Genomic DNA, 26,194 nt, shown 5'->3' with positions numbered 1-26,194 from the left:
GCTATACCATGCAAGCAGCCAATCCTTTTCCCAAGCCCCTGCTTGAATCCAAAAGAGATCATTCATTGCCAGATGCCCAAAGTAGGTTTGGGAACACAGCGCTCACTTTTAAAGAGAAGTCCTGCAGGGCCGATCAGCAGAGCTAGGACTCAAAGATGGCATTGAGAAGCCAGAGTCAGAGTTCATTGGGGTTAAAGGACTCTGCTCCCCTCAAGAGGAGCCAACCTTTAACTCAGGATGTTGGGGTCAGGATTGAGACTTGGACCTGTTGATAGCAAGGATTTCATGTCTGTGTAAAAACAGCACTCTACCAGCTATACAGTGCCCTCCTCATGATAACCATACGAGCCACCCTTCTAAATTCAGGTGGGCTTTGAGCCCAAAGAGCATGCTCCTGAGGAATGGTCACAAGAGGACAAACCTGTTATTTTATGAACAGCACGACACATGTGCGTACTCACCTCCTCCCAGGATGAGAGTTGCCAGTTGCCACTGCAGAACGTATTTCAGGCACTTGCCCACTCCCTCAGGCGTCATGTTAAAAGAGCACATGGGATCTCCAGCTATTGTGTCTGCCCCCAGCTGCAGCACAACTGCATCTGGATTGAACGCAGCATACACCTCCTTCAGCACACTGCGGAAAGAAGTGGTGGGGTTTACCACAAGCACATGTTGCAAAAGGATGCTGTTGCAGACAGCAGCACTGCAGCATTCTGCCTTTCTGAATGCTGGCATGCTCAGTTCTGAGATGGACAGAATCTGCCCACCTCCCAAAATGCCAGGACAAAGGTTGTTCTGGGTGTCACATGGCTGATCATTTCACATGTACTGCACATTGGCAGCTTTAAAAGCCATACAGAGGCACTGAGTCCAAGCCAGGACCTTCCCACATATCCCCAGACCCTAATTGGCCCACAAAAAAAGACTTCTCTGCCTCCTTGCCAACACCCAAAAGTAAAGCGAAAATAATATTTTAAAAAAAGACCCTGTGGCTTCCTGAGAAAAGATCTCAAAGAGCTGGGTTTCTGTCACTACACAGAGCTAGGGACCAAGGCTTTAATCAGAGGCTGTGGGATCAGAGCTGGGCTAGGGAAGCCTGGTCCTTTCCCTCCAAAGTTCTGTTCCCTGAAAGTCATTTGATGCCTCTCAAGATTTCCTGAGCGTCAGCATTCTCTACTCCAGACTTGTCACGTCAAGTCAAATCACCCAGAGAGTTTGCCTTCACCTAAACTACCAAACCAAACCACCTTTTTCCAGATCCTGGCATAACTGCGTGTTTGACATTTTTCAGAGCTCCCAGTAGAAACTCACCTGAGGCTGCACAATGGTTTAAGCAAATCTAAGTTGCCCTGACAGAGTGCTGCCTTCGCTCCCCACCCTTGGCTATGTTTTCCCATGCCCTTCATACCAGTCATGCTCCCTCTGCTCCCAGTTAGCCTCCCCTTCCATCACTCTCTACCACTGAGTTTAGCCCTCTGAAAGAGCTCATCAGCTTAGCTGTAGCATCAAACGACATATTTTGCAACATCAGCCACTCTGAACAGAAGGGCTGGAACCCAGGGGCATTCCTCCCTGGCAAAGTCAGAATGAGGAGTGGTGTCTGGTGAAAAAACACTCCTAAACTGTCAAACACCTCTCACAAAGACAGCACAGGACAAACAGAGAACTCTGTCCCGGTTCTCACTCTACCCTCTCCCATATGGCTCCTAAGGCAGAAACACATTTCCCTGAGGATCTAGCAGATGCTGGAGTGCAGCAAGGATGGCATCCTGTTGATCATTTGTTATTAGAAACATTCTTTCTTGGAGAAGGCAGTTGGGCATGTCATGCATTTGGCTTTACTTCAGGAGATTTTTGGTATTAAGAGGAACACAAAGGGAATAATACTGTTCCCAATGCTGTGCTCCCTAGCACAAAACACAGGGCAAATAAAGGAGAAAAACATGTTCCTTTCTCAACAGTGTTTTTATTTTCCTAAAGTAGAAACAGATGTGATCCCTGGAATAAATGCTTCTGCCTTCGCTAAGAGAGGAAAACAGAGAATCTAAGTATCTCCAGATCTTATTTGATATGCAATTATAAACCAGTCTGGTGTCAAACTGGCGAGCTGCTTCCCCATGACAATGAGCTTACATTTACAGAGCATTCATGCCAGGCAACTTATCAAGTCACTTCACCCAGACAAGGAACCCCACTGAGCATAATGCAATCTGTGAAGGCAGATGACTGCAAGGTTAAGGCCACCAGCTCTACAAGCACCACAAATTAAAGGCTGCCCTAATCACTGACATACAGGCACCTCTGGGAAAAACTCAACCCGCACTTAAGAGCACAAGGCCATGCTACACTGTATAGGCTTCATTTATGGCAACTATAAGGAACCACAGGAATCATTAGCGGCTGGAGAAGAAAAAAACATATCCACATAATGAACTACCAACCAAAGATAGAGTAGGGTTATGAAAACGGGTAAATCCCCACTAGGAAGTTGATGTCAGCGTCTGCATACAAGCAAGGGGTGTGTGCTGCGTTTCCCCTCTGCTCACATAGCCCTCCCACTCCAAGGCACAGGTTGTACTACTCTTTCTTGAAGTAAGGAGGACTGAACTGGCTTCCTTCAAGGGCTTCTTGGCACTTCCTGCTGCTGCTGAGGGCTTTCATAGCCTGCAGTCAGACCTCTGCAAGCACAGCTAGTTCCCATGGGCTGTCTTTGGGACCCTCTTTCCCCATCTCTCTCTGACACAATTATCCACTTTTGCTAGACAGGCATCAGACAGTGGCCAACCCAAATAATTTGTTTTTTCCTCAAGATGCTCTACATTTCTCAAAGATTGACCAGAAAAGGGCAGATGCACGTGAAACAACATGGACAGTGGAATGTTCACCTCTCAGCAGCAAAGCCTGGGGGGTCCCATGCTCGCACAGCCCCCTCATTGATGTGGCTGTTGTCTTATTGTGCAAGGACAGACACTTCCACCAAAATGTGATTGCTACCACATGAATCCTACAATTATTCCCCCCAAAAACCCACTTGGACATATACAAATTGTTTCCAGCCACTCTGAACCAAGCCTTGAGCCAAGACTTCCTACTATTTCTCAGCAAGATCTCCCAGCAAGGACAGAGAAGAGTCTTTTAGCACATCCCTGCAGGTTTTTGTTGGCTGCATGAGGAGTTTTAAACAAAGTTTGCTGCCTCCCAGGGCTTTTTATCTTCAAAGCACATTGCAGATATTACCTAAATGATAAAAATCTCCCTGACATGACAGCATTTGCCTGTAACTCCTGGGATCTACATTAATGCATGAAGATAGTTTAGCCCCCTTCTCACTCTGTGCTATGCTCAGGCAGAGAGTAACTCTTTCTGGTGTTTTGGGAAGTCAGCAGAAGGGCTTTTCTGCAGCCTCAGCTCCTTCCAAATTTTTACAGACACTCACATGCATGCAGCCTACAAGCTTGAGCTGACAATAAAGCTAAACTGATGGAGCACCAGCAGGGCAGTCCCTTCCACCCATGCTTCCCATCCCCTTCCTTCTGCTTATGCTTGAGCTGCTCTGATCCCACAGTGAGCAGTTTCAGAGAACTGCACTAGTAGAAAGTTGCTCACCAGGGTTAGTTTTCTGCTGGGTTGACTCCCTAAACCGGTTCATTGCAAGGTCACCCCAGGAGAAAGAGAAGAAAGGACTGGGCAGCCAAGTGCAAGGAGAAAGGAATGGGACTCTTCCCCCCTTCTGTCAGCATCCCTCAATAAGATCAAGTCATTCATGCTGTCAGAGCTCCATGCCTGTCTGGGAAAACATGTTCAACCATCTGAAAAAAGACATGTAGTCAGCCTCAGGGTGCAGTTAAACAAGCCCTCCTGGGTCTAGCTGTTGCTGGTTCAGCATGTGCAAGCTTAGCTGTGTGCCATTGTCCCTAAAAAACAAGACATCAGAAAGAACTGAACAGGAAACTCCTGATGTACATCCATGCAAAGGCAAGACTCTAAACCCAGCTAGAACAACTGACTTTGCATGAAAACGCATCAGGAGTGTGGGAGAGATCTCTCACAGTTTCTCAGCTGTGGGTGCTGTAACCTCTGACCTGTGACAGCTACCTCCAGTGGGATGGTATATCCCCTGCCCGCTCCCCTCCATCACTGCCACCAGGGAACTGCACAGCCAGAAAAGAACTGTGCAACCTGGACTCCTGCATACCCCAGGCCCATTACATACACATCTGCTCTTTTAGGAAGTCCAATGACTTCAGCTGCTCTACACACCAGAATGGGGTCTGTTCACAGCCATGCTTAAACCACCAAGTTAAGCAGTGTAACACTGACTGTACTGTAACCAGTTGGTTCAGATCATGACAAAGTGTATTCAGTTGACACACTTGCAAAGGGGATGTTCTGCCCCTGTTCTAACAGGAATTAATTCAGGGAAGTCACATGAGCAATGTAGGTGACCCCAGCAGTTCCTTTCTGGCCCAACCAGGGCAGTGTGCAAAGGCAGGGCTGCATTGCCTGTCCTTGTAGTGGAGATGAACAGATGCTGCAGGTTCCAGACCTCTCCAGGACTTGTCTTTCACCAGCATCCAATTCAATCCCCCTCCCCTTGAGCCCCCAAAGAAAACAGGAAGTGGCTGACAGAGAAGTAGCCTTTTGTTACCCACAGAGAGGTCAGAAGAACAGCTGAAAGACTCCACGGCTGATGGGGAGGATGGAAGAAAATAGGCTTCTGCAATTTCTCAAGCAAACCCAGAACGGCAGTCAAAATGTCACAGCATTAGTGGGATTGCCACTGGAAGAGGACCAGTGCTGCTCAACGTTTCCTCTGAGTGTCAAGAGATGGTTGTCAGCCTGGAAGAATGGGAAAGAGCTCCCCAAATCAGAGGTCTTTAATCTACTTGGATAGATAGGGTGACTGAGCACTGGCACAGGTTGTCCAGAGAGGTTGTGGGCTTTCCATCTTTGGAGATAGTCAAAAGCTGTCTGGACATGGTCCTGGGCAGCCTGCTCTAGGTGACCCTGCTTGAGCAGAGTGTTTGGACCAGGCGATCTCTAAAGGTCCCCTCCAACTTCAACCATTCTGTGATTCTGTGATTGTGACATACTCCTCTGACCTCCAGGATGCTGCATTCAATCCCCACCAAGCCATCAAGCTATACCCACTGTCCCCTTAACACTGACACATGGCCCCAGCTGCTCCTCTTTTCTCCCCCTCTGCAAGCAGACAAGAACCAGAGCTTCCCAACGGCCCAGAGCCCTGCTGCTCTCAAAGTGCCAGCGAGTTCTCTCCATGCTGGTTCACCTCCTGGTTCCCATGAGCCTGCCACCCTGCTGTAGACTGTCTGTGCTTCGTACATGTCCTAGTGAGATCCAGGACACACTAAAGCACATGTGACAGCTGCAATAAGGAACAATACCAGCCTTGTCTACAAGCTAAAGAAACCAGCCAGCCTCATTTCCACAACTGGAATGCAGATTTGAGCTGCTGGTTGTGCCTGAACCCACCATATGCATACAGCCTACCAGCACAGGCACACAGAAAAAAGCATGATCCAGTGGGTTAAACTGGACCTTTTCACAAGGTTTAGACTTGGGAGTTGTTCAAAAGAAAGCCTTGATCTGGATTCTCAGCCTAAGTTTCAAAATTTCATCCTAAACCTTGAAAAGCTCAGAATGTGAACTTTCTGCAACACTTATGTTTGTGGGACTATATATATTTTAAACTTTCAGAGTCTGGAAGTGTATTTAGGATCTAAGCTCTGCTCCATGATGAAAACTAGATCAAGCCAGTGAAGCCCAGATGGTGGGTTAGGTCTCTTGCATTCGCTGCTTGTCCCTTGCCGCATTCAACCTTTACAGGATAGGAAGTTGAAGACCCTAAAATGTCCAAGCAGACCCTAAACCCAGCTGTCAAGCCATGTTCCTAATCCCACAGCCTCCAAATAACATAGTCATTCTGGAATCTGTAGTGCTCAGTTCCTAAACCCAATGGCCAGATCCAGAACTGATCCCATATAATTACAGCATTTCCATTCCCATCCCATATCCAGAGTTATTGCTGGTCATGGTCTAAGGTCAATGATTGGAAAAATTAGCATGCTCAGCATTTAAAACAGGCCAAGCATTCATCTGGATGCCACGATAGGAGTGAAGCAGCCGTGCTTAATCTTTCTCTGAATACTCTTCTCCATAGAAGCAGCAGGGACAGCTCTGGCCTGTTCCCAACATTACTCCCTCAAAAACTGATCTACAGTTTGGTTTTAGTTTCTGAATGACCTCCAGCTTCCCCTTTTTGCTATTTTATGCACATTCCAGGGAACACACCCAGCACATTGCTGCTGGCTGCCTACCAACCCACAGGGCCCAAGTTTTGCTCTTGCCACCTGCACTCAGGTTTCCAGGGCTCCAAAACTTAAGAGAACTGGGAATGGGAAAGATAAAACAGGCCTGGCCAGTGCAAGGCTAGTGGGGAAAGAAAGCTGGAGGGGGACAAGAGAAAGGCAGCTTTTCACAAGGCTGTTGGCTAGCACTGCCTCCGAGACATGCAAGCCCTGTTTTGGAGGCCACAAGGTGCTTTTTAAGCCTTCTGCACCCTACACCTAGAGGCAGCAGTCTCTCCCCAGGAGGTCCCATTTATATACCAGTACTATGTGAAAGAGCCCCACTAGATACATGACACAGGCACACAATAATTGCATTTTCTCCTGCATTTCATATGCTTTACCTGCACTCAAGTCTCTGACCCTACTTCCCCCTGCCACTGACTGCGTTAGACAGGCACTCCGCTGGGAAGAGGTTACTTGCCTCTCTGCTGACATCCTCCCTAACACTGAAATGTGTGGAAGGACAAGTCGGTACGCACCTTTGACCTGTCACAGATGGTAACAGGCAGTTAGTGGTACTGTGAAAGAGGTACTGCAGTTTCCCTTATTCTAGCCTTATTCCTGCAAGTGGGAAACCTGTGCTTCAAAAAAAAGAGTCAAGTCTGGGATTTCCAGTCTGGGGCTCAACTACAGGATTCACACGAGGCACTGAAAGAAAGTCAGCCACCTTTGAGGAGACTGAAATTGGATCTACAGAGATCCACGTTGCCACTAGGACACTACAAATGCCCACACACTGACAGAGGTGGAAAGCCCTTACTTAGCTTCTGAAAGAACTTAAAAGAAAGTATTACTTTTCCCTCTCACCAAAAGCCTGCTGAACAGGAAACAGCACGTCAGATCAGATAGGGAGGAACTGGCCCTGCTTGTCACACATTGTGCCTCTGAGAGCAACCAGCCTCACCACGGCCAACAGGATGAGATACCCATACCATGGTCTTACCACCAGGCAGTCAGCAGGTATCCCAATGAAAGGCAGATCATCTTCAGAAACAGAGTCCAAAGGAATCAAGACAACTGGCCTCTGGCTGCTGGGATACAAAATATCCCATCCAACCATTCTTTCTTCATTGTGTAACTATTAATAATACATTGTAAATACAGGAATAATATCTTCTTTCTTGATCGCATGCAAGGCATATCAAAGTATTGGTGCTATAAAGGTTTTGTCTGCTTTCTTTGGAAGTGACTTATGTTACTATCTTGTTTCTCCACTGAAGTAATGGACACGACACAACTTCCAGAGAAGCAGATCTTTGTCACACAGCTCAGCCTGCCCTAGCTAATGTAGAATCCCCCCTACATTCATGCCTATGCACAGTGTTAACACAGTGGGCGTGCATCATTTATAACAACACAAGCAAACACCACTCAGATTTTTTTTTTTTTTTAACATTATGGACAGTACTATAAGAGAAACAGATAATTAAATATCTCTTCCTGGTATAATTAAGTGCGAGTTTGCAATATAAAGTGCTACAGCAATTTAAAATATCTCAGATTTCTCCTTGTCTTTTGAATATATATAAGGTCTTTGAATGTCTCTGGATTATTTCTTAGTTTAGTTTTCTGCACTTATAATGTTTCTCACATGCTGCACCTTTCTTTCTTTTGAGCTTCAAAAGATTAATATTTAGATTCCAGGTAAATGTACTGACATACTATCAGAATTGATTTGATTTATTAATTTGGGCATTTTTGGAAGGTGATCAAACAAGTGAGCTATTCTGGATGCTCTTACGATTAGCCAGACCCTCATAACTTTTCTTTTGATGGAGAAGCTATGTGAGCAGCTAGGTTCCCAGAGGGCTGTGAGTGGAAACATGCCTTGGATACATCTCTGCACAAGTTACAACTGTTGCATACTGCAGCAGCTCAGCATCCAGCACTGGTGCCGTCACTCTTACTGCAGCTCGGAAGCTCTGGCTGCCTTTGTCTTCAAACTTTTAAAGACACGTCAGACTTTCCAAAAAAAAGTCACACTTTGCCCCTCTTCCACACAGTAGCTATTATTAACAATGTATTTTAATTGGAGCCCAAGTCATTCAATTTCCAGAAACAATAGGCAGTTATCCGTGTGCCATACCACCCAGAAACAGGATAGGAGTTTATCTACTACAACAAAAGCAATCAAACACAAGCAGTGTAATTTATGGAGAGGCAAGTTCAAAGTGCACATGCTCAAAGACTCCAAGAGCAAACTTCCTCCTTATTTATTTATATCATTGTGCTGCAGTGGGTAAGTCTCCATAGAGACAAGGGAAGCAGTTGTCCCCAAGACACAGGGAGATGAGATGGTTTTGCATAATGTTTCCCTGGCTTTTTGTTCTGGGAATGCCTGAGCTGGCAGCACCTCCACAAAGAGGAAAGGCCTGCCAAGGAGCAGGTCTTCTCTCACCAGCAGGGGACACTGAGAAGAAGAATACAAGGAAATGCTCTGCGCAGGGTGTAATCAACCTACAGAAATCCATGTCAGAGGAGGTCACCAGCTCCAATTCCAATCCAGCTTTGGAAAGCATGTGCAATTTGAATCTGTGATCATCCTCTGACATCAGCTGGATGAGATACCCATGATCATGTATATGACTATCTCCTGGCCAGGACAGAACTCTTCCTGTTTGCCCAAGAGATCTCAGAATTTCTTTTTAGATGCTTTGTTGATATGCAGCTTGAAACCTGTGGTAGGTTTTGATGTCCTTCAACTGGGAATGTATGCAACAGGCTAGTCCTGACTGGGCTCCTAATTCCCTGTTTGGCTCCTAAAGCCACCCTGCCTTTTGGAAACACAACCCCCAGCAGGAAGAGGGCTGCCATACCACCAGCAGTGGCAATCAACAAGACAGTAGGAGGCATGCCACAGTGTGACTGCCCTACCAGGCTATAAATCCTGAGTGCTGTTAGCCCTCAGGTGTTACAGCTAAGAGATGGATGTGCTACCATGTCCTGCAGCCCTGAGCTAAGGCTAGTCTCTAGAAAAGAACAAGCCCAGCAGTTCAGCTTCAGTATGGACAACAGCTTGAGAGGTATGTCACCCATCAAGCAAGCGATGGAGGGGCCTGCCAGGAAGCAGTTCCATCACAGACAGGAACAGCTTCAGCCTTTCATTCTTCGAGGGTAGACAAAAGGTGCTATGAAAACACTTTTAGCTCAGCCCCAAGCGTGTCTCTCACGAATGTTCAGGAGTTCAGAGCATTTATTTAAAAAAAAAAAGTGTACAGACAAATGTCCACGGCTGAAGAGTACATTTCCCTTTTCAATCCCTCCTTAAACACACAAGGCTGACCCATGGCAAAGAGACCCTCCCACCCACAACAAAGGCCTCTGTATATTCAGTTTGCCCAAGGATTTGGACGAGACCTCTGAGATGTCTGAAGATTATCTGTCTTCATTGTAATCAAAAACTGTAGCAAGGGAAAGGACAAACCTTAATCTACAGGAAGGATTTTAATTAAAAATAGTAAATAAATAAATAAATCTGTGCAGTCTCTGTTCTCTGAAATCCCTGGAAAACAAACTGTATCAGAGCAAGAGGGCTTACGTTTCACAGATCTGGTAATATTTCTCATCCTGAATGCCATCTTGAATAGGCACATTCACGCTGTAATAGCGACCTTTCCCCAGGCCAACATCTGTCACGTCACCAGTGCCTGAACAACAGAAATGGCCAACAGTTAGTTTAGACGGAAAGGGGATCAGCAACAAGAGAAAGAGGTCTGGGATGTCTCACACGAGAACAGATAGCCAGGGCCTGGCATGCCTGTGGAGAAGTCTGCTTACCATCTCCAATAAAGAAGGGTTTTGATGCACCTGGGTCTAGTTGTCTGCCCTACTCTATAACTAAATTTTCAAGTCCTGCAGGCTCTCACTTTCAAGGGAGCCCCTGACTGATGGCAGAAACTACATCACTCACAGAAAGGCTGCCACAGGAAATGGATTGTGGCACCTGTGGGGAGGTAGAAGGCACCCCAGAAAGGACTCTTGGACTTCTGGGCATGAACCATCCAGCTGGGAGACTTCAGAGACCATCATTTTTTAAGAGCAAAAGATGGTCTGACGGTTAAGGGATAGACCAGGACTCAAGGTTTGGACCCTATCTCTGCCTGATCTCCTTGGACAAGTCACTTAATCTTAGCTCCCCTTGGTAAAGGGGGAACACATCTTTCCCTCTCGCTTTGTCAGTGTAGTCCAGCCTCTTGCTGCACCCCAGGGCAGACATACTCTCCCACAGTTCCTTGGGAAAACCAATGTAAAACCAGCGCCAATCTCTCACCTCAGCTACTTGACATTACGCATGTTCAAGGGAAGGTGGCAGCCCAGCAGCAGCTCTGCCAGAGATTAGCCCAAACATGCAGTTCCTCCCTTCTTTCTTTCTCCTGGGTCAATAGGAGAGGCACTTAGACAGGAAGGCAGTGAGAAACCTCTGCTGAACTGAGGGGACGAGACTTGCCTTTGCTGGGGCCTTGTCAGTAATGTGTAAACTGAATTAACACAAACCTCAAGTTGAACTTGCCTGGAAAAAATCCTGGTGAAAACTTGTGCAGAGAAACAGTCATGACTTTCGAGGTGAAACTAAAGGCATCTTCAACACCTATCAAAAGAGGGAAGAGAAAAAACTTTCATGGATCTTTCACGTAAGTGGCAGAGCCCAAACACACAAATGAGCCACTCAACAAACAAGGGGCAGCAAAGTGGAGCAGGAACGGAACTAATGAAACAGAAAACCAGATGTGGCTCAATAAATCTATCCTTAATAAACGGAGACCTGCATTCAGATGTAGCAAAGGTCACAACTGAAATGAATTTGGCTGGTCTTATGCTAATCATTACTGAATGGATCGCAACACCTCAGGCCAGTGCCCATGTTAGCAGCACTGGGCTGCACTGCTTGGCCTGGAAGGCTGGGGGAGGGAGCTGAGGAAGGATGCCTTGGCCAGGGCTCAGCTCTGATTAGAAACAGAGCTACTGGGCTCTCTTGCTCGTTCTTAGCACTGCTGCAATTCAACACAACATTTTTGTTTTCTAAAAGACACATTAAAATAGCGGGGGTGAGGAGAGGAAAAGAAATAACAGGAGAACTTAACAGAAACCAAATGTGGGGGGAAAATGGAGCAAAATGAAACACACCATAAAAGTTAGGAAAGCAGGAAGTGTTAAATGGTGTTGAAATAATGTCCCTGAAGCAAAGAGCAGCTTCAGCAAGGCCCGCTCTGGCTTTAGTTTTATAGCGTCAAGCCTTCTTTTAAAAGCATCTTTTATTACTGACTGCTTCCCTCTTGCAATCCTGCACTGGTGACATTAAACAATCAAACATCATCACTGGCTGTTCTTCTGAGATGGGAGACAAGAGGCGGGAGGAGGTCCTCTTTCTGGAAAGCCTCTGACAGAGGGGATTAGGACACATCGTTAGTGCAGTTTGCCACTTTAGATACAAGACCGCTGCCCAGAAGAACTTCATGAGAGAGCAGTGTACTTTAGTAACACCAAACCGATGAGTGGCATGATGCAAATCTATAAACCAGGACAAGACAGAAGTGGATTGAGGGAATTTGATTGCACTGAAAGGAGATAAAGCCACTGCTGTTGCAGCAGATAAACTCTACTGCATCAACAGGCCTTCACATCTGCTGCTACTCCCTCATAGTCTGTGCTGCTGTGCTGTTTGCAGCCTGCACTGGGCCTTACCATCCCCATGATGCAAATCCAAGTCGATATAAAGGATGCGGTCAAACTTCTGGCGCAGCCGCAGGATCCCCAAGACAGCGTCGTTCAGGTAGCAGAAGCCAGAAGCTTCGTCTCTGTGAAAAAACGGTTATGAGGCTGAACATCACCACCACAACCACTGCTGATCTCGCCTTTCCCACCCGCACTTTGCAATGCTCTTCCTTGCAGGGATAGAGAGAAGGATGCACAACCCAGCCAAGGCCCAGCAGCCATCAAGAGATTGGTCAGGAGCAGCAGAAATCAGGGCTGGGAAGCACAGAAAACATGACTGCTTACACCAATCGCTTCTAAGGCCTGGGCTTGCCATCAGCTGGCTAAAGCATCAGCCCACTCTGCTGAGGAGAGGCTCTGACAACAGAGGACTTGGCAAGATGTCTCTACCCATTTCACTGTTGTACAAATAAAACTTCAGCTTTCTGCAGCTGAAGTATTTTAAAGCAATTCAGAGCCACTGGAAAAGAAGTCAAACCTGCTGCCTACTGTACTTTCCTTGCCCCTCTGTCTCAGTCCCACTGCGGCAAGAGGACAGACCCCTGCAGAGTCCCAGTTGATATTTTCCTTTGAGTCCTGGACAGGCACAGGCAGGCATCCCCGTTCAGTCCACTAGCCACCCTGTCACTGCTCTGTCTGGGTCACAGCTCCTGAGAAGCTCTTGTGAGTGAGAAGCAGGTTCAAGGCAGTGGGAGGAAACGGTGATACTCTGCTACTCCCTTCCAGAGTGTGCGAAGTTTAAGCCTCTCCCAAAACAACATTATCCTTCCTTCCCAGGAAAATGAAAACATATGAAGACCCCATGAGAAGCCCCTCACAACACTGATCTTGGGCTCAGCCAGAGGAGAGCCCCCAGCAGCTAAACAGAGGACCAAATGTTGCACAGAAACTGTTATCTTTCACTTGCATCACGGAGGAGCTATCATATTCCTGGCACCAAAGGAACAAGAAAATTTATTGATCCTTACTCTGGACTTGCTTCTAAGTCAAGTCCCTGGTCACCACTCGCCATCAGACCATAAACTGGGTTCAGGCACACAGCAAAAAAACACCTACTCATCACAGTTTTGCAAGCTGCCACCCCAAAGCCAAGCTCCATGTGCATTCTTAGGCCAACCCCAGACAGCTGATTTAAGCCAAAGCCTTTTAGTTTGTAACAGGAGGGCCCAAGCTGCTCTTCTCCAGGCTCAAATCACTCCACAGTCCAAGATGTGCCTCTTAGAAATGGTTCTTGACTTTCAGCTACAGTACTCTGCACAATTCCCCCTGATGCTCCCATGCCCAGAAAACAGTTGGAGAAAGTGAGAGCACGCACAGGGCAGCAGAACTGCACTTTCTGACACTTGCTGCAAATCTCTCTGAGCATGGATTCTTTTCAGGGATGCTCTAGCTCTGTTCATCCATAGTGATGCTAAAAACAGGGATGTTAGCAGGTATCCTGAGAATCTTCTTGAAGTGTAATTACACTCTATATTCCTCCCTACCCCACAAGGAAGCAAGGTGAACTATTTCACGTCCTGCTCCCCTGCAGGGAGCAATGCCCTGAGTACGGACTGTGAGCAGACAGTCCATTCCCAACAGCTTCATCTGCCCCGGCCCAAACTGCACTGCCTCAGGTTCACGTTAGCTGCTGACGTTCACCCTGCCCTGGAATCCAGTTTGCCCTCTGATATAGATCAAGGCAAGTCCACTGCAGGTGGGAACACTGGCAGAGCCAGTTGCTAGACTTTGAGTCCCGGGAGGGTCTCTCCCAGCCAGCTGACACATCAGTTAAAATGCTAATGGCTGCCAAAAATCTAAGCCCAATCTCAAGAGACTGACGGATTTAACTCTCCTAACTCTGTAAACCGAACCTCTCATCTAAGCCAGCACTTGCTGCAACCAGGACCAAGAGCGGAAGCTTCTAGGAGACAAGCTAGTGCAGATCAGGCCAAAGAGATGCAGCTTTGCGAAAAGTAGGGAGAACATCCAGGAAACATCTGCTTTTAGCATGCAAAACAAGGCAGGGAGGCACTGCACACATCCTTTTGGAGTGAGGTTTCCAGAGGTTTTTGCTTGGGGAAAGGAAAACTGAGGAGTTCCTGCCCACACCTAAGCAAAGCATTGTGGGGCCCCACGGCACTCTCCTCACACTGTTACATGTGACCTCTTTCAGCCTCAAGGCCAAACAGACTGGGACACCTGCCTGGACAGAGGCTGCCCAGCTTCGGAGCTGCAGTTTTGGGCCAGCACTTGGAATCTCTGCTCCTAGGTTCATGACAGGGACAAGCTTCGAGCATCACTGCCAGCAGGGAGGGCAGTGCCAGATCAATAATAGGCATCAACTCATCATCTCAGCCTCTGCCCCAAAGGCATCCTAATAAACTGGGAATTTCAAAAACCTAAGGTGGCAACGGTTACCACTTCCATCTTTATGACCTTGGGAAGTAATTAAGCCTGCTCTCCCTGCCACCAACAGCAGCTCTTTGTCGACAAAAGGATGTGTATTTTGCGTTCATGTACCAACTGTGGGTCTTGAATAAGTTCATATGCATAAACGCTCACACTCAAGCTGCAGAAAGAGAAGCAACTTACAAAAAAGCCACATAGTGACAACAGACATTTACTCTTTCTCAAGACAGCGGAGCAGCTCATCGCCTTTAGCAGCCGTGCACTCGATTGCAATCAGCTAACTGCATGTCTCCCAACAATGTGCACCTGCTAGATAAATGGTCTCTCTTTTTGTCTCTCCCACAGAAAGATTATAGCCTGGTCAATCAGCTGCTTGTTGCTGGGTCTCAAATTGCTGGGGCTAAACGCAAGACAAAGACGCACTTTCAGTTTGGCAGACTTCTGTGAGCTTCCTAGACTGCTGATGCTCTTTGAGGGAAACGGGGAGGTACCAAACACAGCAACTTGAGGAATGAATGCAATACCAACGCTGAAAGAAAAAGAGGAAAGAGTGTCTCTCCGAACAGCCATCCAGCCAACTTGAATTCAAACACCAGGAAGAGGGGAATTACTGTGAGACTAGTGGCTACTGGAGCCTGAAGCATTAAGCAGTGCAAAGACTTAGCCTTCAGAAAACTCAGACAAACCTGATTTTTTTATTAAAAAAAAAGAGGGGGGAACTCTGCATTGGGAACAATTAGATTTTAGCCAACCTGTTAGATACAGCATCTCAGTAGTTTAAGAAGTTGCACAGATTTAGACAGAGATGTTGTCTGAGAGACAACAAAAAATAGAAACCAAGGGGCAATAACTGCACTCCTCAGTGGGCAGGAAGGAAGTGGGGGGAAGACGCAAAGAGACTGCTGACAAGGACCTGCTACAATTACTCCTAGCTTTATTAATTGGCCAGATAGGGAAGTAACAGAAAATTGATGGAAGTTACAAATAAGCCTGAACTGAAATGCACTGCAAACATGAAACTTGCAGAACACAGAAAAGGAAACAAAGGCAGGAAAGTTCAATTCTGCCTGAAATTAAAAAAAAAAAAAAAACAAGCGGGAAATATTCCCACAGAGTCGATGGCAAGAGAAAAGCCCAAAGCACTGATGCTGAGTGCCACCGAGATGGGAAAACTGATATAACATATCAGACATAAATGGCAAAGGGACTGAGAATGGGACATCACATCTCAGAGCCAGATGCTTACGGTCCTTCTGAATGCAGCTACTTGTAGAACTTTTCACCTGACGTGGTCCAAAAATTGTTGGACAGACTGGGAGGGAGTTCAGAGACAATCAGTCACAACATTCAGGGATAGCTGGTTTACAAAAGCAGACTGAATGACTTGGCTAAGACAAAACAGCAAAAGGAAGAGAGGAGGAATCAAAGGTGGTAACTCCAAGAAGGCAGGGAAAGAAGGAGCAGCTCGTTAGATTGGGGTCACTATGAGGTGAAATTAAGAAAGTGATAAGTAAGGTGGACATCAGTATCACACTGCTGTTGGAGGGCAGAGCTGACTGTGGAAGGGGTTGAAACCTCAGCTGTGGCAGGGTAAGTACCAGGTTGGCTAAGATGCTTAAACGGGTGCTGCAATAAGTCATCCCTTTGAGTTGGGAATGGGTCAGATCCACCCCAGCTTCTACGTTTTCACAAGTCTTCACCTGCCAACAACTGGGATGTGTTTTAATACCACTGAATCAGGCTTTACAACCTCATGTTAAACTTCATACTCAAACACTGTATTTATGTGTTCTGTGTTGCAGCACGGAGATTGAGAACTGGAGCTCACAGCTGCTCAGGGAGTAAAGGGAGCCTGAGATGTTTTGGAAGCAAGGATTACAGAGCCCACAGCTGAGAAGATGCCTCCTGACAGCTAAGCCCTTATGCACAAACTAGAAATGACTTCAAATCTTGGGCCCAACTCATCCAGAACAGCATTTCTTCAGCAGCTGGGGTCCAATATCTTCCAGACAAAGTCAAACAACTCAGGAAAGGAAAAGAGAGTAGGCTGGAGCGTTGAGAAGGTGCTTCTTCTTTAACACTCCCCACCCCATTGGATTTATCAGAATAGGGACCTGGGGAACCAGGACAGGAGAGCTGAGTGTGACTGATCAGAAAAAGGACCTTTCAGCACTAAAGCTCTATAGCCTCCATTTTCTTTCCATTATCTGTATGCATTGGGCCACTGCACTTCTTTCTCCATGCGCTCTGCCCAGAATATCAGCAGCACAGGGCCAGGCTCCCTGAGGACAAGACCAGAAGCTGCTTCCTCTGTTATTCTTCACCCTGGTTCTCTTTTGTGGTCAGCACTGGAAATGTTTGCACCTGCTGTTCTGTTGAGTGGGGAGGGGCAGAAGAAAATAAAAAAGACCAACCCACCACTCCGGCCCCACAATACCGAAGGTCCTGGAACACAGGTTTTATGAAAATTCAGTAGAGATCCAACCCCCCTTTCAAATGCTCCAGACTTCTGGGAGTGTATCAGGCTACAAAAACTCCAGGTGACACTTGTGGAAACTAAGACTGCAGACCTCTGGCAGCCAGTGAAGTTTCTTAAGAGCCCGAGCAGCCTCATCATCTTAGCTCCTTGGAAACAGGCACCCAGTTGCCCAGCCCCTGCCTTGGGACTTTCCCCTTCTCACTCAAATGTTATAATACATACCAGAAGAGCTGGAAGCTTCAACCTATAAACTTTCTAGAGGCCTGCACATATCTAAACAGCCACTTGAGCTATTGACAGACAACATAAGGACAGGCCGGGACAAGAAAACTTCAGGCTGAGTTTGAGACAGCGACTCTTTGCTCTTCTTCAGGACCTTCCACTGCAGAATCTGAGAGCTCTTTCCTAAAGGACAAATTAAACCTCACAGCCTCTGAAGGAGAGGCTTAATGGTAAAGGGGAAATGGAAGCATGCTATAATCACAGAGCACCTCAGAGGTAGCTCAAAAGCTTTAATGAAACACTTACACTACTAGCAAGACATTATAAAAATGGCTAAAGAAATCTCCTCTGAATACAGTCCTACTTGGGAATACAACTTTAAGGAGCAAGACACCCAAGGAGTGTTTCTCAGCAAATTTTGGAAAATGTGCTTGTAGTAAATAGCTAATTTTTTAAAGCTTGATCCTGCAAATTAGCTCTGGGAGCTAAGAATCAAGAATCCTTCCCTAAACACCACCACACTGGCAGTTCACTCCACCTGTATAGATGCTTTTGCACAGAACTTAATCTGGGATACTGATGCACAAAATGGCCTGGTGTTACCCTGGCATAGCTCAGCAAGACTCTACAGAGCTCACCAGTAACTTCTGGAGAACGTTTTCCAAGCAGCTCACTTGGGTAGATCTTTTTGAATAAGATGCCCTTTATCAAAGTCTCTCTCTTCAAAGAGCAGGTTGATTTCTTGCTTTCCAACAAATGCCATGACTTGAGGGAGAAGAGGATAACAACAAGCATCAGGCCGAGGTGTGAAGCTGTTTAACACTACAACTGGGAACCTGAAAACAGCCCAGCCAAATTAACTTTTCCCTGAGAAACCTACTTCTACTTTTAGAAAAGGCAAATTTCTGTATTTGTGTCTTCTCTGCTGCTTCCTCCCTTATCACCATTGTTCAAACTGTTTGCCCAATGCCCTGAGAGCCCAGTGCAAAAAAGGGATCTTGCAAGATCTCTTCAGTCACTTTTAAAGAAGAGGGCTCCTATCTTTTTATAGCAACAATATTTCCACTATTAAAAAGGGGGAAGGGTAAGAAATTTGGAATCATTTAACTCGTGAATTTCACAGCTCTGTATCTATATCTGTGTGGAGATGCCCCCCAGCTCACTCTGCTCTTGATAAAGGGAAACAGTCCACTTTTGTTAAAAGCCACATTGTCTGGAAGGGTTTGACACTTTTGGTTAGATCAAAAGCTAACGAGTACAGACAACAGATACGGGGGAAAGGGAAGGCTTGGCTGAATATGACACCTGCAGGAACTTGGACTACTGTGTCTTGCCAGGTTGGGCCTATCATCTAAGAAGACAGAAAAAACTATGAGGATAGGAGAGACTATGAACGATTTCATGATATCTATCATAAAAGCTAAACTCCCAAAACATAAAAAAACAGAAATATCAGAAAAATACAATCATAAAGCTTTTAACTTTGATGATGGAAAAATCTGACAAGCACAGCTAACCTCCGCTCTCTTCTCAGACTCAGCTCCACTCACAGGCCAGGGCAGGGCAAACCAGGCCTTGCTAATGATGAGCTGGACAGCATCTCACAGGGGAGTCTTCTCCCATCTACAGGGTTACACACAAGTCTGGTGGCAGTCAGTCACCAAATACTCCACGGAGCCCTGAAAATAAAACTAAAAGGGCACAACTTGAATTTGTTGATGCCTGCGTGAAAAAACCTCTCATTTCTGATGATGCACCTGATAAACAGTGTGACCTGAGGACTGTCCTTTTATATTTCCTTCTCTGAAGCACATCAGTCTTTCTTTTGCTCCCTCACTGTTTATAAAAGTCATTTCAGCAAGTGAGAAAATACCCATATAAGGGAAACAGACTGAAAACTGACAAAATGGCTTTGCTAACCTCTTCCCTGTGCAATCAGCTTGGCGTGACTTACAGTTCAGGCAGTATCAGACACAGCACTAGGCACAACTCTCATTCCTGCACAAACCTCAAGGTTTGATCCTGGGCTCCTTTGGGCAGAAACTTGCCACCACAGAGAGAGATCTGTGTGCAGCATGCCATGTTCACCCATTGAAGCCTCCCTGATGCTTAACTGGATCCCACACACCTATGCTTCCTCCTGTGTACTGATGACTTGCAAAAATGATTGACAGCTGTCTTGCAACACTGCATTGTAGGCTGAAGAACGCTGCAGAGAAAGAGCCATCAAGTGAAGTGCTTATACCCAAGACCAGGTTCATATTATTCACGACTACAACCAGTAAAAGCTGCCTTCTGCTGGCAGCCTCACTGAACAACACCAGCATGACCCACAGAAGGGATAAACCACATCTGCACCACAGGCTTATGCCAACATTTCCTACCACAAAGGTAGCTGCAAGGACAGGCCATTTGTTCCCAATCCCGAGAGGAGAACGGGGCAGATAACAAACACTCAGCCTCGAGCCTCCCTGTGTTCACCAGGAAGGCCCGTGGTGGCACAACCGGCCCAGGAGAGCACAGAAGCACACTACAACCCGTTTGGGTATGGCTGAGAAAGAAGTATTAAAAGTTTCTCAGCGTGAGCTAATGTGTAATGTTGGCATTACCCTGTGCTACAAACAGGCTTTTGTACACAACCTGGCTAGGTAAGAAATTAAAGCACAGCAAGTTTGCATCCCTTGAGAAATCATTAGGAAATGGAGCCTATAAATATCCCTATAAAATACCCTATAAATATCCATAACTCCTAAAACTCCCCAAAAGCCAGTGCTGAGGATCATCCAAACCTGAACTGATGGTCCAGCCAAGAGTAAGGCAAATTTCAACACCCCTCACACACCCCACCACGGCCACCACGGAATGAGAACAGAACAGTTCATGACAGGTTCTCAGCCCATCCCATCCTAAGCACAGAGGGAATCTCACCCAGGACAAAAGAGAGTCCTCTCTGTGCCAGGCAAGACTTTTGAAAGACTTTGCCAATAAATGCAAACTCTGGGGGACTTTGGTATGAATAAAAATAGTTCACAGCGTGCTTCAAAAAGCTCCTAAACAAGGCATAGGACTCTTCAACCTAGAAGAGAGATGACTCACGATGAATATGACAAAGGTTTGAAAAATCATAAACAGTACGGAAAAGGCACATAGGGAACAATTATGCATTCTGCCTCATCATGTGAGATGTAGCAGGCATGCAATTAAGCTAGCAGCTGACAGGTCGAAAATAAATGAAAGGGAATATAATGCTTACTGACACCACAGGACTCTGTGCCACAAGACGTCATGGGTGCAACAATTTCATATGGGATCTAGAAGCGATTAAATAAATCAGTGGAAGAAATGCCTAAGCAGCAGGTTCCCAGCAGAGCAAGCAGTACCACAGATCGAGACCACTCGCTAGAATTTGTACAGCATTATTATATTTCCATAGAGTTTCTCTGCCAGGTCAGAAAAGCCACTGCTGCAAGAAGGGAAATCTGCACGCTCATGTAGAAAGAGCTAGGTTATGTCTGTGACTCGCACTAACTTCTGGGGCTCCTCAGGGAAACAGGGTGGCACTGCAAAGGTCAAGAAGAAACCATACCTGCCTTCAAACGCAGAGCCAGCAAAGTGGCAGGCCTGCACACAGCAGAGGTTACTAGGACACAGCATGGAAAAAGATGAGCAGTCAATCCACTCTGGCATGGAAAATTCTGTTACTTGGGGACAGGGTAGGATACTTTCTTATCTGTACTTGCAGACAGGCCTCATGGTTTGGAAGACAGAGGCATTCAAGTTAAAAGAATACATATACCCCATGGGCCACAGAAACAAGTGATTTTAGGACTGAAGAACCACAGGACTCAGGGACAAAATTTCTACTTCCTCTCCCGCTGTTCTGGAGGACTACTATTGACAGTAGAGTTCAGAGCAAACAGCCACTCTCAGAGCATGGAAAAAAACAGAGGTCAGCACTGCACTATTTCACTCCTCCTCTTATTAAGAAATCAAAAAAACCACAAAAGACAATTTGGACAATGTATTGCCACATTCCCATTCTCTTCTGAGGTTGAACCAATACCAATCATTTGCCTTTCCACAGCCCTCCTCTAGGGACCACAGTGTGCTTTGCAAAATCAATTCTCACTTGGCCCCCAGGCGATAAGCACGTATCACTGGATGGAGGGCTCAAGGGACCTTTGAATACAACTGCCCGAGACCCACGTTGCAGTCCATGATAGGATCAGGACTGGGCAGAAACCAGCCTGCTCTCCACTACACTCTGACCTTTGCTAGCTACCTCCTGTCTTCCCTAGCCCACTCTCACACCTTACTCTCTCTTCTAGCCACTACTGGATCTTCTCACCCTGAGGGTTCACAAGGAAGCTGGGAGCTAGGAGGCTAGGTTCAGACACCAGATGAAAAAATACAAGGGAAGAGATTGTTTTCTTACTTCTTTGCATGATGCCACCCTCCAGGCCAGTTAATTGCTACCTTGCACTTGCCGTCCAGCAGACACTGGGCTGCAGTGATGGTGGCTCCTCCCACAGCTGCTGCATAGTCAAAGATCCCTTCCGTAGCTGGACAGTCATAACCTACAGACAAGAACCAGAGCATCAGACACGGCAGGCCATTCCCTCTGGGAGAAGCACATCCTCTTTGCTCTGAGCTATGGGTCTTCAAGCACAGCTCTAACTTTCTGTTCTGAGCACTCCAGAAAAAACATGGCACAAGATCCCCACAGCAGATACCACATTTGGACACACACAGCAGATCCAGGTGCCATAAATAGTAAAAATAAATATGTCAACAATCAAAATGCTTTCTTGCATTCAAATCACTCACAGAAGGGTCTTGGGCCAACTTCTAAAATGTGTGCCCGGCCTGCTTGGCCTCCTGGTCCCTAACACCAACCTTGCAAAAACACTCTCAGTTCTTCGGTTAGTCCACCAGGAAAGCCCTGACACAGAGACTGAGGTACCTTGCCCTTCTAGAAACTGAGGTGCCCACAAGGAAGACAAGCCTAGATACTCCATAGGTACTCCATAGAATATGATCTTCTCTCATCCCTACAGCAGCCTTTTTGGAGCCATTCCCCAGCTCAGCTCAAGCCCAGGGCTGCTCCTCAGAGCATGGACAGAGCAGCCTCAGAAATTCAAAGGGCAGATCGAGATAAAGGCAGTACCCACAGTTACTTTATTTGCTTTAACTACTACCACATTGCTCAAACTTTATCAAGCTTAGGCAGGCAAGAACCCACTGCCTGAGACATGGGCAAAGCCACCAGGCAAACAGCAGCCGTTCTGGCTCCTGCCTGGGCACACAAGCCAGCTCCAGGATGTTTTTCATGAGTGTCCTCTGCTACAGCAGCCTTGCAGGCTCAGGCAGCCAGTCCTCAACTATTTTCGAAGGGCAGCATGTCAGGGCCTTGCGTCCTGCTCAATATGCCCAAAGCAGCACCCAAGTAGCAGCAAAAGGCTCTGGCTCCTGGCAGCTATGGGCACTGCAGAGTTGCACCAAGCAGCACTGTGAGGATGAGAGTACCCTCTGCTGGCCACACCGAAAATGCTAACTTGACAGGTGACTGCTCACTGAGGGAGGCAGGGGGCTTGGCAACACCGTATCAGGCTTGCTCCTCTTTGGGACGCAACCAAGTCCTTACAGTTTTAAGCCTGTAGCTCTCTAGCAGATATTTCCAAAAATCCAGAAAAAGTCCGTGTTAAATTTGTTTAAACATAGCCATCAAAATTCAATTCAGCCATGAAATGCGAACTTTTCATCTGCCTGTTCTGGACTCCCACGTTTTCTCAATGTATTCACTTCATGAGTGAAACCACGTCCTTCTCCTAGATGCTAACCCTGCAATCTCACCCACATAACCCAATAGTCAACTTGAGCTCACTCGCTGCCTCACATCAGCTCCAGCAAACAAGACCTTGGACCTGATACGCAGTTGATCTCATGCTGAAGATACATGAGGCAAAACAGAATTCAGCTGCCTATCCAGAGAGCTGCACTGGTTCTGCAGGCTCAGGAGGAGTGATTTTAGTCAGTATGAAGTGATAAAGCACCTTGTTCAGGCAATTAATGCACATTAGAAGAAAACAGTTAGCGAACAGTTCTCAAAGCAAAAATGCACTAAACTAAATCAAGAAACATTGAAAAGAAGAAAGATTGCTCTCTCTGGCCAACACACAAAGCTTCAGGCTGAAAATGAACTGAGCGCCTTCCATTCCTCCATCCCCAAAGGCTTCTTACCAAGTCCATACTCCACGGACTCTGGATGGTCATCATCTCCCTCCTCACTGACCTTCTGTAGGTGCTGCAGGTAAGCGTCTGTGTGGAAGCTTGCCATCTCCTCCATGGAAGCCACTTTTGGCTTGACTATCCTAGCCAGAGAGGGGGAAGGGAGGGGGTCAGTACAGGAGGCACCAGGGTATCACTGGGATGTCCAAATTTAATGTCCTCAGACTAGGAATCTTTTTTTCAGTAGTTACTGTTAAAAAACAACTCCCCCTACCACAGTAGACTGTCATTTTGATTGAGAAAGCTGCTCTGTTGAGCTGGAGCATGCCTTTCACCCCAGGTGTGGCACTGTCTGTTGTACCTGCCCTTGCTGAAGAACATTTGCAGGTGCTACCTGCATTAACCTTCCCAGCTTGCTTACATTTTTTTCCCTTTTCTGTCTGTTCTCCCAGTTTGGGCAGTCACCAGCAGATCCAACATTCTGATTACACTTAGAAGAAATTACAGAGTCAAAACCTTAAGGCCCAGCCCAGTGTTCTTGCAGGCTGCTGATCTGCTGGGGCAAGATCCAAAGAGTGACGCTCCCGTACTCTCAACTCTGCCTGTACTCAAACTGGAGACAATTTCTGACCTCAGGAACTTGCACACATTTTTCCTGGGCTTGGGTGCTTTGCAATCTGTCTGCTTAAACCCTGCAACGTGTTGAGGCCCCCTCTAGCCCGGGCCTCTTGAGGCACACAGACAGTACAGCTCCATCGCTACTGGAAGAATGCAAGAAGTTAGCAGCTCCAAGCCAGCCCCAGGTGCTGGGACCATCTCTCCCTGCTCCCGGGGACAACAGCTCCCCAGATCTGCCTCTGTAACTCTATGTGTAACCATTTCCCAAACAGACTCTGCCAAAATGACCAGAATCAAAAAAAGAAAAAAGTCCATAGGGACTGTCTGGCCCTAGTGAACAGCAGTCTGGGATTTTTTAAGATGTTATGAGATACTATGCAAGAGAAGCTACACTAGGTCTTTTTTTCCCTTTCCACCCCCAAACTCAAGAGCCTACCGGGAGACTGAAGAGTTCTTACTCTTCTATCTCAAACTTCAATATCAGTGTTATCTCTCTTGAACAGTCTCAAGAGCTCGCCAAAAGTCTCCCAAATTGCAAAACAGCAAAACAACATGATTTCTCTCAATTTCAGCACTGTCCAGTGGATTCAGAGCAGCACCAAGGATGGTTTCTATGCCGTCACTTCTGCTCAGAGCTGCGAGAGTTACTGGTGGCAGAGTGCTGTACTGAGAAAGCACAAGTACCCCATCAGACCAGGAAGGGTAATCATATACCACATTTGCCTTGATTACCATAATCTTGTCCATTTAGTGGAACAAGCAGACTCTTCTTAGATCCTAGAAATACACAATGTGTACACTTCTATAAGCATGCCACCAGTGGGGACAGCACAAGACCAGCAATTACTCAGTACCTTCCAAACCTTAGCAGAGAAGATAATATTTTCCTCACAGAAAATGGAGCCACTTACTTCATCTGGTCGAGTAAGGAATATGCTTCAATCAATGAATGTACCATACTGGCCTAAAAAAAGAAGAAGGTAAGCAGCTCTAACATAGAAGACAGCAGAAGAACAGCTACTAGGAGCTAAATTACTTGCAGTGTAGGTGGCAATTCTGACTTCTCCAAGCAGCATAGCTAAACTGGCACCAAACTCAACCCACAACAATGATTGCACGTAGGATCCCCGGACAGGGCCACCCTCACTGAGGGTGTGCAGCATGTAGCACAGCAGGGCCCCGCTCTGGGGAAGAACTTCCCAGTGCTACAGGAAACAACACAGAACAGCGCACGACCTTTTGGTGGGGTGGCTGTGGAGGGTCCTGCGAGCCTACTCCTGGGAAGCACCACTTCTGTTTCCCAGCCACCTGCTCCCGACCCACTGGAGGCGACAAAAGGGGAGAGACAGACTCGCGGTCTGATCCGGTATGGCTGTTCTTATGCAATAGCCAACCCTATTTCACATAACCCAGAACTCGGCTGGTTCCCACAAAGTCTTCGGTGGAAAGACCACGCTCCCGCCAGCCCCAATCCCAGCCCGTGCGTGCGAGCATGCTCCTGCCCCCCAGCGCCACGGGTACCCCGGCACCGCAGCCCCTCTGGGCCGAGCCCTCCTTCCCTAAAGTCCTCCGCACCCCGACAACACCCTCCCCGGCCCCAGCTGCCGGCAGCCTCGCCAGAGCACCCCCGCCCCTCCCGCAGGGGCTCACCCCCCTTCCCAAGGGCCACGGCCGCCTCGCTCCCCAACACCCCCACCAGCCCCCTTCCCTCGGCGCCGCCTCAGAGCCCCCAGGCCCCCCGGGACCCCCCGACGCGGCGCTGACCCGCTTGGGCACTTTGCAGAGGGAGTCGCAGAGGGCCACGTACTCGGCGCTGTACACATAGACCGGCGGGGGCGCCGCCATGAGGCCCGCGAGCGCCGGGACACCGAGCGCCGCCGGCCGCCCGCTCCGCCCCCGCCCCCGCCCCGCAGCACGCCGGGACGGGTAGGTCCGCCCCCGCCCCGCAGCACGCCGGGACGGGTAGTTCCGCCCCCGCCCCGCAGCACGCCGGGACGGGTAGTTCCGCCCCCGCCCCGCAGCACGCCGGGACGGGTAGGCCGCAGGCCGCGCCCCGCCCCCCCCGGCGCCATGCCCGCTCCGCCCCGCCCTTGCCCCACCAGCCCGGGGGCCATCCCGTCCCCAACGCCGCCGGCGCTGCCACAACGCAGGAGCACGCTGTACACTTGTGATG

General features: G+C 47.6%; 1 protein-coding gene across 5 annotated transcripts in view; it reads right to left on the bottom strand.

Moving 5' to 3' along the window:
* HDAC8 (histone deacetylase 8) overlaps nucleotides 1-25,928 on the bottom strand; it is a 56,130-nt gene extending 30,202 nt beyond the window's left edge. For 2 of the 5 annotated variants that reach the window (XM_067304474.1, XM_067304478.1), the window contains exons 1-8: nucleotides 25,786-25,928; nucleotides 24,933-24,985; nucleotides 23,416-23,546; nucleotides 21,611-21,752; nucleotides 12,054-12,166; nucleotides 10,882-10,959; nucleotides 9,910-10,018; nucleotides 462-634 (exon numbers count right to left, since the gene is read on the bottom strand). In XM_067304474.1, the coding sequence (XP_067160575.1) occupies nucleotides 462-634; nucleotides 9,910-10,018; nucleotides 10,882-10,959; nucleotides 12,054-12,166; nucleotides 21,611-21,752; nucleotides 23,416-23,546; nucleotides 24,933-24,985; nucleotides 25,786-25,866 (880 nt within the window). In that variant the 5' untranslated portion in view covers nucleotides 25,867-25,928. Of the gene's footprint in view, nucleotides 1-461; nucleotides 635-9,909; nucleotides 10,019-10,881; nucleotides 10,960-12,053; nucleotides 12,167-21,610; nucleotides 21,753-23,415; nucleotides 23,547-24,932; nucleotides 24,986-25,257; nucleotides 25,264-25,785 lie in introns of those variants that run through there. The other 3 variants (XM_067304477.1, XM_067304475.1, XM_067304476.1) reach the window with 3 other exon arrangements.
* Nucleotides 25,929-26,194: the final 266 nt, after the last annotated feature.

This window comes from Apteryx mantelli, chromosome 13, assembly GCF_036417845.1.
Source record: "Apteryx mantelli isolate bAptMan1 chromosome 13, bAptMan1.hap1, whole genome shotgun sequence".
NCBI classification, from domain to species: Eukaryota; Metazoa; Chordata; class Aves; order Apterygiformes; family Apterygidae; genus Apteryx; species Apteryx mantelli.
This window is presented reverse-complemented; position numbering and strand designations above follow the sequence as displayed.